This window comes from Anas platyrhynchos, chromosome 3, assembly GCF_047663525.1.
Source record: "Anas platyrhynchos isolate ZD024472 breed Pekin duck chromosome 3, IASCAAS_PekinDuck_T2T, whole genome shotgun sequence".
NCBI lineage: Eukaryota > Metazoa > Chordata > Aves > Anseriformes > Anatidae > Anas > Anas platyrhynchos.
In genome coordinates this window covers 104,738,992-104,754,458 of record NC_092589.1, presented here as the reverse complement: position 1 = coordinate 104,754,458, position 15,467 = coordinate 104,738,992, and the positions used below count along the sequence as shown (strand labels likewise).

Sequence of the window (15,467 nt, the reverse complement as noted above, 5' to 3'; positions counted from 1 at the left end):
CATATTGCAATATACATTGCAATTTTTATTATATTGTTTATATATTGTTTATTATTTATTGTAATATATATTGTTTATTTGAACAAACGCTTTGTCAGTGAGTGTCTGTACCACACCGGGTCAGGAAATGCCATAGCCACGGGGAGCATTTAGCTGAGGAGCTGATTCCATGGGCTCCAATTGCACTCCTTCTGGAGCTACAGTTCTGCTGCCTGTCCTGGTACCTCTAGCAGGGCAAGGAGAACAGCTCAGTACCCTCCTCAGCGCCGCGTGTTGCCAGTGTGCTGTATGGAGTCTGAATGGGGGATTTGTGCAACGTGAGGCGAACCATGCCCTGGGAGCCCGACGGCTCCCATCACAGTCCAAACGCTTCTTAAAGTCCTGTCCCAGTGTGTGACCACCCTCTCGGTGAAGAACCTCTTCCTGATGTCCAGCCCGAACCTCCCCTGCCTCAGCTTGACTCCATTCCCTTGGGTCCTGTCACTGGTCGCTAAAGAGAAGAGATCTCACTAAAGAGAAGAGATCTGCCCCTCCGCTCCCCATCATGAGGAAGCTGTAGGTCACAATGAGGCCCCACCTCAGCCTCCTCCAGGCTGAACAGGCCCAGTGCCCTCGTACGTCTTCCCCTCTGGGCCCTTCACCATTCTGTAGCCCTCCTCTGGACACTCTCCAACAGTTTCATGTCCTTTTTGTGCTGTGGTGCCCAGAACCGCGCACAGTGCTTGAGGTGAGGCCGCACAGCACAGAGCAGGGTGGGACAATCCTTTGACTTCTCTTGATGGATGGGATGGGTGATCTTATCAAAAAAACGAAACCAAGTTTGTTAAACAGGACCCACCCTGAACCCATGTTGGTTGGGACCTATGACTGCACTGTCCCTCAGCTGTGCACCAGATAACTCCCAGGATAATGTTCTCCATAATTTGACCAGGCACTGAGGTGAGACTGACAGGCCTGTAGTTGCCAGGGTCTTCGTTCTTGCCCTCCTAGAAAACTGGCACAACATTTGCCAGCTTCCAGTCAACTGGGACCTCTCCAGATTGCCAAGACTGTTGAAAAATAATTGCGGGAGGTCCCGTGCATAGGGAACACAAGGTTATGACAGACTTTTGCTGGGTGCTCCTGCATGCAGGATACTCAACATTGCAATCGCGAATAAAACAGCTTCACAGAAGATCCTGTCTGAAAAGTTGATGGGGCCAGATGGGATCCAGATGGGGGCAGAGGTTGGACTCGGTGATCTTGAAGGTCTCTTCCAACCTAGATGATTCTGTGATTCTGTTCTTCTGATATTTCCACACATGGATAAGATTTGCACCAGCCTTCCCTCCTTCGAGCTAAACATTTCCTGCTCTCCCAGCCTCTCCTTGTATGACGCATTCTCTTAAACACCTTTGTGATCTTTCACTGAACTTGTTCTACTATGTGCACACCTCTCTTGTGCTGGGGAGCCCAAAACTTGACACAGCACTCACTAGAAAAGACCATTCCCAACCCTTGACCTGCTGGCAATGTTTAGGATGCTGTTGGCCTTCCTTGCTGTTAGTTCACGTTGCAGGTTCATGGTAAATTTTTTGTCCACCAGGAACCCTAGATCCTTCTCTGAAAAGCTGCTCTGCAGCCAGTCAGCCTTCAACGTGTACTATGCATGGGGTTGTTCCTCCCCAGGTGCAGGACTCAGATTTCCCTTTGTTGAACTTTGTGAGGTTCCTGTCCCTCTGAGGTTCAATGTCCCTCTGAAAGGCAGCACACCCACTTGGTTTATCAACCACTCCTCCCAGCTTTGTATCATCTGTCAACGTGCTGAGGGTGCACTCTGTCCCATCACCTGGTTCTTAATGAAGAAGGTGAACAAGTACTGGGCCCTGCATCAACCCCTGTGGTACTGCACAAGGGCCTGGTCTCCAGCTGGACTTTGTACCACTGATCACAACCCTTTGAGCCCAAAAGTTCAGCCAGTTTTCAGTCCACCTTCATTTATCCAGTCTTTACTTCACTTGTTTGTCTATGCAGATGTTATGGGAGATGATGTCAAAAGCCTTGCTAAAATAGGGATAAGCGACATCCATCACTCTCCCCTTGCCTGCAAAGCCAGATTGTTCAGGCACAATTTCCTCTGCTTAAATCCATGTCGATAACTCCCAACCATCTTGTCGGTATGCTTGAAAATATCTTCCAGGAGGGATGGTGCTCTATCACCATCCCAGAGACTGAGGTGAGGCTGACAGGATTATAGTCCCCTGGATTCTTCTTCCTGCCCTTCTTGAAAACAGGCATGACATTTGCTTTCTTACAGTCCCCAGGAACCTCTTCCGACTGCTATGACCTTTCATATATCATCGAGAGCAGCCCTGCACTCATGGATGAGTCCCACCAGATCCTATGGACTTGTGTATGTTTTATTTGTTTCTACATTTTCTAACTCGATTTGCCTCTGCTGAGGTTAAGTCTTCAGAGCTCTGGTCTTTTTCACTGACCTCCATGGCCCTGAAAGCAAATCTTACCAGCAAAAAACAACAAGGCAAATAATTTAGTTCTGCAATATAAATAATTCTGTTTTATTTAGCTGTAATATTTCTCGTATCTGAATAGAAGCAGCAAATGAACACAGGCAGTGGAAGAGGCTTACCTCTAGAGCAACCAGCACCTGAACAATGTGTGCCTAAAACTGCTGCTCCCAGTGGTGAACCACATAGGGACATTAAAAGAAGAAAAGTACTTAGAAGCAGCTGAGTGCATTTTCCTGCCGAATCACAATGCGATATTGGCAATGTAAATCTAGTTGAAGGGAATAAAGAAGAATGAGTTAGTGTCATCTCGTAGGATTAGTACTGTAAACAACTGACTCTCTTCAATGGTCATTCAACTAAACAAAGGTTATAGGAAGTGTTTGCTACCTCAGCGTTACACTGTTCTGACAGATCAAGTAACCTCTCTAGGGCTGAGAGATGCCTTTGTGCTCATTGTTAAACAAGAACTGTGAGCGCTTATGGAACCATAAAAGCTTAATCGCAGAACATCAAAAGTAGCTCATGCTATGCCAAGCCACTCTCCAGGGATTATTTAAATCAACACATCCCCTCCTGCACTTTGACTGACAGCTTTTGCTGGAATTTCCTTATGGAAGTTCTTGCTCATTACATGCAAATATTTCTAACAGTATGAAATTAAGTAAAACTTATGCAATGACCAAGTTTTATAGGTTCACTACTCTGGGTACATTAGCTTCTTCATCTCACTCTCTAACCTTCTTTTTCATGGAATCATACAAAAAATTCTTGTATTTAACTTTTGGGACTAATCGCACTGTCATCATGTCAGTACGATGTGGGATGCCACCTTTCTCCAGCCAATGCTTCATCTTCCCACAGGCAACACAATGTTTTCGCAGAGGGAGGAAGTTCTCTGAAAACTTATGAAAACATACGTAATGATTTTTTTTATTTTTTTTTTAAAGAAAAAATAAAGCAGCAAGAGACCTAGTTTTACTGCAATGCCTGTGCAAGTCCTCATCATACAATTTACAGCCAATATCAAAGACAGGCTACATTTTCTGCTGCAAAAGTTGCTTATTTTACCATTTCTTTCTTTTCAAGTGACATTTGCATACTTCATTTTTGATTGCAAACTAAGATTTTGAGCTCTCTGGGGCAGGATCCTTTTTGTTCTTGCACCTAACGTATCTGCTATGTCAGTACAAAGGGACTGTTATTTTCTGACTGTTTTCAAGATGAATGAAGGTCTTTAGAAGACGTTTAGATGTAGAACTTAGGGATATGGTTTAGTGAAGGACTGGTTAGTGTTAGGTCACAGGTTGGACTCAGTTATATTGAAGGTCTCTTCCAACCTAGATGATTCTGTGATTCTGTAAAAATTATTGACATTTTTCCTCACAGGCACGGCAGGAACGAGCTTCCGGCAGCGCCGGGCACCTCCCCTCCCGCACAGCCTCTTCCCCATCCAGAAATGTCTCCTCCGAAGCACTGCACCGTTGTGGCACACAAGGAGCACAGCGTCCATGGGCTCCATCACCCAAATTTCTCTCTGCAGACGGCCCTGGGGGCTCCCACAGGCCGTGCAAAGGGATCCCGAGGAGCTCTGGCACTCGGGCAATACCAGGGTTGTGGGGGGCTGTGGCGGGGTGGGGGCACGGGTGACAGCACAGAGGACATGTCACAATGGGGGGACTGTATTTAAGGCAGCCATGGGCAGCGCTGCTTCACTTTGTCCTGAGCCATTGGCGAGGTGAGTGAAGCAGCAGGGGGAAGGCTGGGCTGGGCCAGGGCCAGGGCACAAACACCAGCCCCCCGAGGGCTGCTAAGCCTGAAGCAAGGGCCCAGCCATTCAGGGCAGGGCTCGTGGCTGTCACCGCTAGCTCTGGTCGCAGTCGCTGCTGCCTCCCAGCTCCCTCACCCCCTCTCCTACCTGACCCCAGGAGTCTGTAGCTCCTGCCCCGGCTCCCTCAGCCACCAGCCAGCTCCCACCCAGCTGACCCCCTTCTCTCTCAATTCTTGCAGACCATGGTTTCGGAAATTTTCTTCGCGTTGACTTTCCTGAGCTTAATTCAGGGCCCACAGAAAGTCGGCGATGATCTGGACGTGGCTACAACCGCGCGCATGCAGCAGCGTGCAGAGGAGCTGCAGGCTCGGATGATGCAGCTGCTGATGGAAATCGAGCAGAAGGACCAGGAGCACGGCTGGGTGCGTGTGGGAACCCTGCTCCTGTCGCTGCTGCAGCACTGGCACTTCTGGGTCCTGACCGGAGCGATCGTCCTGTTCTTTGTGCTCTGCTGCATCCTCATGAAATTCTGCCGTAAGCGGCGCAGCAGAACCAAGAGAGGCGTCTCCGGAAGGAAGGACAACGACGACTCCGAGGAAGACCCCAGTGACATTCTGGATGCCCGGAGATTCGTCAGCGAGTACCTGCAGCGGCCGGTGAGGAACCTGGGAGGAACGTGCAAGGTTGTGGAGGAACTGGTGAACAACCTGCTCGCTGCCTGCCAGGGCCTCCCCAGGAGCGAGTTCATGCCACGGCTGCAGCCAGCCATTGCGGTGGGCAGCGCCTCCGGTCCCACTGGGTGTGATACCATCTACCGCCTGCTCGTGCCCCTGAACCCACCGCCTGGGCACACCTTCCACCTGGAGCTGGGCACCGAAGGGGAGAGGCTGGTGAGGAATTCATGCCTCCGCGTTGAGCTGCAGTGCATGTGCACACGGGAGCAGATGCTGGGTGACGTGCTGTGCTTCCTGCACCATCCTGAGCACGAGCTGAAGAACCAGGACCCAAACCTCCTGGACACCCTCTGCTGTGGCTCCTACTTGGATGTGCGGAAGACAGCAAAGTGGTTCCAGGGGCTGGTGGCAGAAGCCTGGGGGGCCATGCCTCAGTCAGCCCAGCTGCAGCTAACGATGCTGCCCGCCACCCGCTTCTGCAAGTTCATGCTGACCAACGCCTCCAATGAAAGCCTCTCTGTCGAGCTCATGCTTGGGGTGAAGGAGGACGACTCGGACACCTACCTGACCTTCAAGTAGTCAGAGGCCGGCGTTCGCAGCAGCACGAGGTGGCCCCAGAGCTGCGCTGTGCCAGAGATGCTGCTCTTCAGGAAACACCTCAGCATGCTCGGCACACCTTCCACCTCAGACATCTGCAGCTCTGTGTCTGTACCCTGGTAGGCACTAACTTTGCCACCTGTGCCTCGATGACCGCTGTCACCCACCTCCTGACCTGACCGCCATCCTCGTGGCAAGCACGCACAGGAGGGATTTCACCAGCGATGCTTTCGGTGGCTGCGAAGCTGAAGGAGTGACACCCTGCTTGCCACATGCCCCAGTGCTGAGCACGCTGCCCATGGAAACGATGCTGCTCAGCTGGGAATTGCTCCTCCATGGCGTCTCTGCAGCAAAACCACCCCTGGGGGAGGCAGACCCTGTGCAGCTGAAGACACCGCTGCAGGGAAGCTTAAAGCAGAGACTCCTCTTTCCACCTAGACAGTGACCATCTGGGCTCCTGGGGAGTGTCCACTCACTCCAGCAGCTCCGAGCTCTGCAATACATATATATTGCAATACATATTGCAATATACATTGCAATTTTTATTATATTGTTTATATATTGTTTATTATTTATTGTAATATATATTGTTTATTTGAACAAACGCTTTGTCAGTGAGTGTCTGTACCACACCGGGTCAGGAAATGCCATAGCCACGGGGAGCATTTAGCTGAGGAGCTGATTCCATGGGCTCCAATTGCACTCCTTCTGGAGCTACAGTTCTGCTGCCTGTCCTGGTACCTCTAGCAGGGCAAGGAGAACAGCTCAGTACCCTCCTCAGCGCCGCGTGTTGCCAGTGTGCTGTATGGAGTCTGAATGGGGGATTTGTGCAACGTGAGGCGAACCATGCCCTGGGAGCCCGACGGCTCCCATCACAGTCCAAACGCTTCTTAAAGTCCTGTCCCAGTGTGTGACCACCCTCTCGGTGAAGAACCTCTTCCTGATGTCCAGCCCGAACCTCCCCTGCCTCAGCTTGACTCCATTCCCTTGGGTCCTGTCACTGGTCGCTAAAGAGAAGAGATCTCACTAAAGAGAAGAGATCTGCCCCTCCGCTCCCCATCATGAGGAAGCTGTAGGTCACAATGAGGCCCCACCTCAGCCTCCTCCAGGCTGAACAGGCCCAGTGCCCTCGTACGTCTTCCCCTCTGGGCCCTTCACCATTCTGTAGCCCTCCTCTGGACACTCTCCAACAGTTTCATGTCCTTTTTGTGCTGTGGTGCCCAGAACCGCGCACAGTGCTTGAGGTGAGGCCGCACAGCACAGAGCAGGGTGGGACAATCCTTTGACTTCTCTTGATGGATGGGATGGGTGATCTTATCAAAAAAACGAAACCAAGTTTGTTAAACAGGACCCACCCTGAACCCATGTTGGTTGGGACCTATGACTGCACTGTCCCTCAGCTGTGCACCAGATAACTCCCAGGATAATGTTCTCCATAATTTGACCAGGCACTGAGGTGAGACTGACAGGCCTGTAGTTGCCAGGGTCTTCGTTCTTGCCCTCCTAGAAAACTGGCACAACATTTGCCAGCTTCCAGTCAACTGGGACCTCTCCAGATTGCCAAGACTGTTGAAAAATAATTGCGGGAGGTCCCGTGCATAGGGAACACAAGGTTATGACAGACTTTTGCTGGGTGCTCCTGCATGCAGGATACTCAACATTGCAATCGCGAATAAAACAGCTTCACAGAAGATCCTGTCTGAAAAGTCGATGGGGCCAGATGGGATCCAGATGGGGGCAGAGGTTGGACTCGGTGATCTTGAAGGTCTCTTCCAACCTAGATGATTCTGTGATTCTGTTCTTCTGATATTTCCACACATGGATAAGATTTGCACCAGCCTTCCCTCCTTCGAGCTAAACATTTCCTGCTCTCCCAGCCTCTCCTTGTATGACGCATTCTCTTAAACACCTTTGTGATCTTTCACTGAACTTGTTCTACTATGTGCACACCTCTCTTGTGCTGGGGAGCCCAAAACTTGACACAGCACTCACTAGAAAAGACCATTCCCAACCCTTGACCTGCTGGCAATGTTTAGGATGCTGTTGGCCTTCCTTGCTGTTAGTTCACGTTGCAGGTTCATGGTAAATTTTTTGTCCACCAGGAACCCTAGATCCTTCTCTGAAAAGCTGCTCTGCAGCCAGTCAGCCTTCAACGTGTACTATGCATGGGGTTGTTCCTCCCCAGGTGCAGGACTCAGATTTCCCTTTGTTGAACTTTGTGAGGTTCCTGTCCCTCTGAGGTTCAATGTCCCTCTGAAAGGCAGCACACCCACTTGGTTTATCAACCACTCCTCCCAGCTTTGTATCATCTGTCAACGTGCTGAGGGTGCACTCTGTCCCATCACCTGGTTCTTAATGAAGAAGGTGAACAAGTACTGGGCCCTGCATCAACCCCTGTGGTACTGCACAAGGGCCTGGTCTCCAGCTGGACTTTGTACCACTGATCACAACCCTTTGAGCCCAAAAGTTCAGCCAGTTTTCAGTCCACCTTCATTTATCCAGTCTTTACTTCACTTGTTTGTCTATGCAGATGTTATGGGAGATGATGTCAAAAGCCTTGCTAAAATAGGGATAAGCGACATCCATCACTCTCCCCTTGCCTGCAAAGCCAGATTGTTCAGGCACAATTTCCTCTGCTTAAATCCATGTCGATAACTCCCAACCATCTTGTCGGTATGCTTGAAAATATCTTCCAGGAGGGATGGTGCTCTATCACCATCCCAGAGACTGAGGTGAGGCTGACAGGATTATAGTCCCCTGGATTCTTCTTCCTGCCCTTCTTGAAAACAGGCATGACATTTGCTTTCTTACAGTCCCCAGGAACCTCTTCCGACTGCTATGACCTTTCATATATCATCGAGAGCAGCCCTGCACTCATGGATGAGTCCCACCAGATCCTATGGACTTGTGTATGTTTTATTTGTTTCTACATTTTCTAACTCGATTTGCCTCTGCTGAGGTTAAGTCTTCAGAGCTCTGGTCTTTTTCACTGACCTCCATGGCCCTGAAAGCAAATCTTACCAGCAAAAAACAACAAGGCAAATAATTTAGTTCTGCAATATAAATAATTCTGTTTTATTTAGCTGTAATATTTCTCGTATCTGAATAGAAGCAGCAAATGAACACAGGCAGTGGAAGAGGCTTACCTCTAGAGCAACCAGCACCTGAACAATGTGTGCCTAAAACTGCTGCTCCCAGTGGTGAACCACATAGGGACATTAAAAGAAGAAAAGTACTTAGAAGCAGCTGAGTGCATTTTCCTGCCGAATCACAATGCGATATTGGCAATGTAAATCTAGTTGAAGGGAATAAAGAAGAATGAGTTAGTGTCATCTCGTAGGATTAGTACTGTAAACAACTGACTCTCTTCAATGGTCATTCAACTAAACAAAGGTTATAGGAAGTGTTTGCTACCTCAGCGTTACACTGTTCTGACAGATCAAGTAACCTCTCTAGGGCTGAGAGATGCCTTTGTGCTCATTGTTAAACAAGAACTGTGAGCGCTTATGGAACCATAAAAGCTTAATCGCAGAACATCAAAAGTAGCTCATGCTATGCCAAGCCACTCTCCAGGGATTATTTAAATCAACACATCCCCTCCTGCACTTTGACTGACAGCTTTTGCTGGAATTTCCTTATGGAAGTTCTTGCTCATTACATGCAAATATTTCTAACAGTATGAAATTAAGTAAAACTTATGCAATGACCAAGTTTTATAGGTTCACTACTCTGGGTACATTAGCTTCTTCATCTCACTCTCTAACCTTCTTTTTCATGGAATCATACAAAAAATTCTTGTATTTAACTTTTGGGACTAATCGCACTGTCATCATGTCAGTACGATGTGGGATGCCACCTTTCTCCAGCCAATGCTTCATCTTCCCACAGGCAACACAATGTTTTCGCAGAGGGAGGAAGTTCTCTGAAAACTTATGAAAACATACGTAATGATTTTTTTTATTTTTTTTTTAAAGAAAAAATAAAGCAGCAAGAGACCTAGTTTTACTGCAATGCCTGTGCAAGTCCTCATCATACAATTTACAGCCAATATCAAAGACAGGCTACATTTTCTGCTGCAAAAGTTGCTTATTTTACCATTTCTTTCTTTTCAAGTGACATTTGCATACTTCATTTTTGATTGCAAACTAAGATTTTGAGCTCTCTGGGGCAGGATCCTTTTTGTTCTTGCACCTAACGTATCTGCTATGTCAGTACAAAGGGACTGTTATTTTCTGACTGTTTTCAAGATGAATGAAGGTCTTTAGAAGACGTTTAGATGTAGAACTTAGGGATATGGTTTAGTGAAGGACTGGTTAGTGTTAGGTCACAGGTTGGACTCAGTTATATTGAAGGTCTCTTCCAACCTAGATGATTCTGTGATTCTGTAAAAATTATTGACATTTTTCCTCACAGGCACGGCAGGAACGAGCTTCCGGCAGCGCCGGGCACCTCCCCTCCCGCACAGCCTCTTCCCCATCCAGAAATGTCTCCTCCGAAGCACTGCACCGTTGTGGCACACAAGGAGCACAGCGTCCATGGGCTCCATCACCCAAATTTCTCTCTGCAGACGGCCCTGGGGGCTCCCACAGGCCATGCAAAGGGATCCCGAGGAGCTCTGGCACTCGGGCAATACCAGGGTTGTGGGGGGCTGTGGCGGGGTGGGGGCACGGGTGACAGCACAGAGGACATGTCACAATGGGGGGACTGTATTTAAGGCAGCCATGGGCAGCGCTGCTTCACTTTGTCCTGAGCCATTGGCGAGGTGAGTGAAGCAGCAGGGGGAAGGCTGGGCTGGGCCAGGGCCAGGGCACAAACACCAGCCCCCCGAGGGCTGCTAAGCCTGAAGCAAGGGCCCAGCCATTCAGGGCAGGGCTCGTGGCTGTCACCGCTAGCTCTGGTCGCAGTCGCTGCTGCCTCCCAGCTCCCTCACCCCCTCTCCTACCTGACCCCAGGAGTCTGTAGCTCCTGCCCCGGCTCCCTCAGCCACCAGCCAGCTCCCACCCAGCTGACCCCCTTCTCTCTCAATTCTTGCAGACCATGGTTTCGGAAATTTTCTTCGCGTTGACTTTCCTGAGCTTAATTCAGGGCCCACAGAAAGTCGGCGATGATCTGGACGTGGCTACAACCGCGCGCATGCAGCAGCGTGCAGAGGAGCTGCAGGCTCGGATGATGCAGCTGCTGATGGAAATCGAGCAGAAGGACCAGGAGCACGGCTGGGTGCGTGTGGGAACCCTGCTCCTGTCGCTGCTGCAGCACTGGCACTTCTGGGTCCTGACCGGAGCGATCGTCCTGTTCTTTGTGCTCTGCTGCATCCTCATGAAATTCTGCCGTAAGCGGCGCAGCAGAACCAAGAGAGGCGTCTCCGGAAGGAAGGACAACGACGACTCCGAGGAAGACCCCAGTGACATTCTGGATGCCCGGAGATTCGTCAGCGAGTACCTGCAGCGGCCGGTGAGGAACCTGGGAGGAACGTGCAAGGTTGTGGAGGAACTGGTGAACAACCTGCTCGCTGCCTGCCAGGGCCTCCCCAGGAGCGAGTTCATGCCACGGCTGCAGCCAGCCATTGCGGTGGGCAGCGCCTCCGGTCCCACTGGGTGTGATACCATCTACCGCCTGCTCGTGCCCCTGAACCCACCGCCTGGGCACACCTTCCACCTGGAGCTGGGCACCGAAGGGGAGAGGCTGGTGAGGAATTCATGCCTCCGCGTTGAGCTGCAGTGCATGTGCACACGGGAGCAGATGCTGGGTGACGTGCTGTGCTTCCTGCACCATCCTGAGCACGAGCTGAAGAACCAGGACCCAAACCTCCTGGACACCCTCTGCTGTGGCTCCTACTTGGATGTGCGGAAGACAGCAAAGTGGTTCCAGGGGCTGGTGGCAGAAGCCTGGGGGGCCATGCCTCAGTCAGCCCAGCTGCAGCTAACGATGCTGCCCGCCACCCGCTTCTGCAAGTTCATGCTGACCAACGCCTCCAATGAAAGCCTCTCTGTCGAGCTCATGCTTGGGGTGAAGGAGGACGACTCGGACACCTACCTGACCTTCAAGTAGTCAGAGGCCGGCGTTCGCAGCAGCACGAGGTGGCCCCAGAGCTGCGCTGTGCCAGAGATGCTGCTCTTCAGGAAACACCTCAGCATGCTCGGCACACCTTCCACCTCAGACATCTGCAGCTCTGTGTCTGTACCCTGGTAGGCACTAACTTTGCCACCTGTGCCTCGATGACCGCTGTCACCCACCTCCTGACCTGACCGCCATCCTCGTGGCAAGCACGCACAGGAGGGATTTCACCAGCGATGCTTTCGGTGGCTGCGAAGCTGAAGGAGTGACACCCTGCTTGCCACATGCCCCAGTGCTGAGCACGCTGCCCATGGAAACGATGCTGCTCAGCTGGGAATTGCTCCTCCATGGCGTCTCTGCAGCAAAACCACCCCTGGGGGAGGCAGACCCTGTGCAGCTGAAGACACCGCTGCAGGGAAGCTTAAAGCAGAGACTCCTCTTTCCACCTAGACAGTGACCATCTGGGCTCCTGGGGAGTGTCCACTCACTCCAGCAGCTCCGAGCTCTGCAATACATATATATTGCAATACATATTGCAATATACATTGCAATTTTTATTATATTGTTTATATATTGTTTATTATTTATTGTAATATATATTGTTTATTTGAACAAACGCTTTGTCAGTGAGTGTCTGTACCACACCGGGTCAGGAAATGCCATAGCCACGGGGAGCATTTAGCTGAGGAGCTGATTCCATGGGCTCCAATTGCACTCCTTCTGGAGCTACAGTTCTGCTGCCTGTCCTGGTACCTCTAGCAGGGCAAGGAGAACAGCTCAGTACCCTCCTCAGCGCCGCGTGTTGCCAGTGTGCTGTATGGAGTCTGAATGGGGGATTTGTGCAACGTGAGGCGAACCATGCCCTGGGAGCCCGACGGCTCCCATCACAGTCCAAACGCTTCTTAAAGTCCTGTCCCAGTGTGTGACCACCCTCTCGGTGAAGAACCTCTTCCTGATGTCCAGCCCGAACCTCCCCTGCCTCAGCTTGACTCCATTCCCTTGGGTCCTGTCACTGGTCGCTAAAGAGAAGAGATCTCACTAAAGAGAAGAGATCTGCCCCTCCGCTCCCCATCATGAGGAAGCTGTAGGTCACAATGAGGCCCCACCTCAGCCTCCTCCAGGCTGAACAGGCCCAGTGCCCTCGTACGTCTTCCCCTCTGGGCCCTTCACCATTCTGTAGCCCTCCTCTGGACACTCTCCAACAGTTTCATGTCCTTTTTGTGCTGTGGTGCCCAGAACCGCGCACAGTGCTTGAGGTGAGGCCGCACAGCACAGAGCAGGGTGGGACAATCCTTTGACTTCTCTTGATGGATGGGATGGGTGATCTTATCAAAAAAACGAAACCAAGTTTGTTAAACAGGACCCACCCTGAACCCATGTTGGTTGGGACCTATGACTGCACTGTCCCTCAGCTGTGCACCAGATAACTCCCAGGATAATGTTCTCCATAATTTGACCAGGCACTGAGGTGAGACTGACAGGCCTGTAGTTGCCAGGGTCTTCGTTCTTGCCCTCCTAGAAAACTGGCACAACATTTGCCAGCTTCCAGTCAACTGGGACCTCTCCAGATTGCCAAGACTGTTGAAAAATAATTGCGGGAGGTCCCGTGCATAGGGAACACAAGGTTATGACAGACTTTTGCTGGGTGCTCCTGCATGCAGGATACTCAACATTGCAATCGCGAATAAAACAGCTTCACAGAAGATCCTGTCTGAAAAGTCGATGGGGCCAGATGGGATCCAGATGGGGGCAGAGGTTGGACTCGGTGATCTTGAAGGTCTCTTCCAACCTAGATGATTCTGTGATTCTGTTCTTCTGATATTTCCACACATGGATAAGATTTGCACCAGCCTTCCCTCCTTCGAGCTAAACATTTCCTGCTCTCCCAGCCTCTCCTTGTATGACGCATTCTCTTAAACACCTTTGTGATCTTTCACTGAACTTGTTCTACTATGTGCACACCTCTCTTGTGCTGGGGAGCCCAAAACTTGACACAGCACTCACTAGAAAAGACCATTCCCAACCCTTGACCTGCTGGCAATGTTTAGGATGCTGTTGGCCTTCCTTGCTGTTAGTTCACGTTGCAGGTTCATGGTAAATTTTTTGTCCACCAGGAACCCTAGATCCTTCTCTGAAAAGCTGCTCTGCAGCCAGTCAGCCTTCAACGTGTACTATGCATGGGGTTGTTCCTCCCCAGGTGCAGGACTCAGATTTCCCTTTGTTGAACTTTGTGAGGTTCCTGTCCCTCTGAGGTTCAATGTCCCTCTGAAAGGCAGCACACCCACTTGGTTTATCAACCACTCCTCCCAGCTTTGTATCATCTGTCAACGTGCTGAGGGTGCACTCTGTCCCATCACCTGGTTCTTAATGAAGAAGGTGAACAAGTACTGGGCCCTGCATCAACCCCTGTGGTACTGCACAAGGGCCTGGTCTCCAGCTGGACTTTGTACCACTGATCACAACCCTTTGAGCCCAAAAGTTCAGCCAGTTTTCAGTCCACCTTCATTTATCCAGTCTTTACTTCACTTGTTTGTCTATGCAGATGTTATGGGAGATGATGTCAAAAGCCTTGCTAAAATAGGGATAAGCGACATCCATCACTCTCCCCTTGCCTGCAAAGCCAGATTGTTCAGGCACAATTTCCTCTGCTTAAATCCATGTCGATAACTCCCAACCATCTTGTCGGTATGCTTGAAAATATCTTCCAGGAGGGATGGTGCTCTATCACCATCCCAGAGACTGAGGTGAGGCTGACAGGATTATAGTCCCCTGGATTCTTCTTCCTGCCCTTCTTGAAAACAGGCATGACATTTGCTTTCTTACAGTCCCCAGGAACCTCTTCCGACTGCTATGACCTTTCATATATCATCGAGAGCAGCCCTGCACTCATGGATGAGTCCCACCAGATCCTATGGACTTGTGTATGTTTTATTTGTTTCTACATTTTCTAACTCGATTTGCCTCTGCTGAGGTTAAGTCTTCAGAGCTCTGGTCTTTTTCACTGACCTCCATGGCCCTGAAAGCAAATCTTACCAGCAAAAAACAACAAGGCAAATAATTTAGTTCTGCAATATAAATAATTCTGTTTTATTTAGCTGTAATATTTCTCGTATCTGAATAGAAGCAGCAAATGAACACAGGCAGTGGAAGAGGCTTACCTCTAGAGCAACCAGCACCTGAACAATGTGTGCCTAAAACTGCTGCTCCCAGTGGTGAACCACATAGGGACATTAAAAGAAGAAAAGTACTTAGAAGCAGCTGAGTGCATTTTCCTGCCGAATCACAATGCGATATTGGCAATGTAAATCTAGTTGAAGGGAATAAAGAAGAATGAGAAATCTCTAGCAAAAAGGGGATGATATTTTAGCAATCATAAAAAAGCCAGATTCCTCCTTGTGAAAAGAATACGAGGAAAACCTATTTTTTTTAAAACAAGAAGCACAACTTTTATGCCTAATAACTGCAGATAATGCAAGAATGAAAGCAATCAGCTTCATGCCTCCAAGAACTGAATTTTGAAGTTTCTGATCAAATTCCTGTTATTGTATTGTTAAGGAAGTGGCCTTGTTTGCTGAACTGAAATGATACGAGAAGAGCTTCCTGTTTAAACCAGCAGGGAGTGCAGCCCCTAGGACATCAATCATACGATTCACAGCATTAGCCCGACTGCAGCATTACAGGAACAGTGCTCTAGTCTGCTTCAGCAGTCCCCTGTAATGCCATATACTGCAGGATCCCTAAGTTAGTATTTCTCCACCGTGACACAATAACTCTCTAATAGAAATGGGTACAGTTAGGAAGAAGTGGAACACCTTCACAGTGCTAGGGAATCAGATCAGTGGTCTAGCATCCTCTCTGATGGTA

The 15,467-nt window shown here is 49.8% G+C and overlaps 2 protein-coding genes across 2 annotated transcripts; both read left to right on the top strand.

Annotated features, from left to right (window-relative positions):
- Positions 1 to 3,793: 3,793 nt before the first annotated feature.
- Positions 3,794 to 6,066, top strand: LOC119716499 (inositol 1,4,5-trisphosphate receptor-interacting protein-like 1). The gene has a single exon (XM_072035123.1). It carries the CDS (start codon positions 4,521 to 4,523, stop codon positions 5,529 to 5,531), a length of 1,011 nt encoding a protein of 336 aa, XP_071891224.1. The 5' UTR covers positions 3,794 to 4,520; the 3' UTR covers positions 5,532 to 6,066.
- A 4,119-nt stretch (positions 6,067 to 10,185) lies between these two features.
- Positions 10,186 to 12,132, top strand: LOC140002033 (inositol 1,4,5-trisphosphate receptor-interacting protein-like 1). The gene has a single exon (XM_072035122.1). The coding sequence runs from the start codon at positions 10,587 to 10,589 to the stop codon at positions 11,595 to 11,597; it is 1,011 nt and encodes a 336-aa protein (XP_071891223.1). The 5' UTR covers positions 10,186 to 10,586; the 3' UTR covers positions 11,598 to 12,132.
- The last annotated feature ends 3,335 nt before the right edge of the window (positions 12,133 to 15,467 follow it).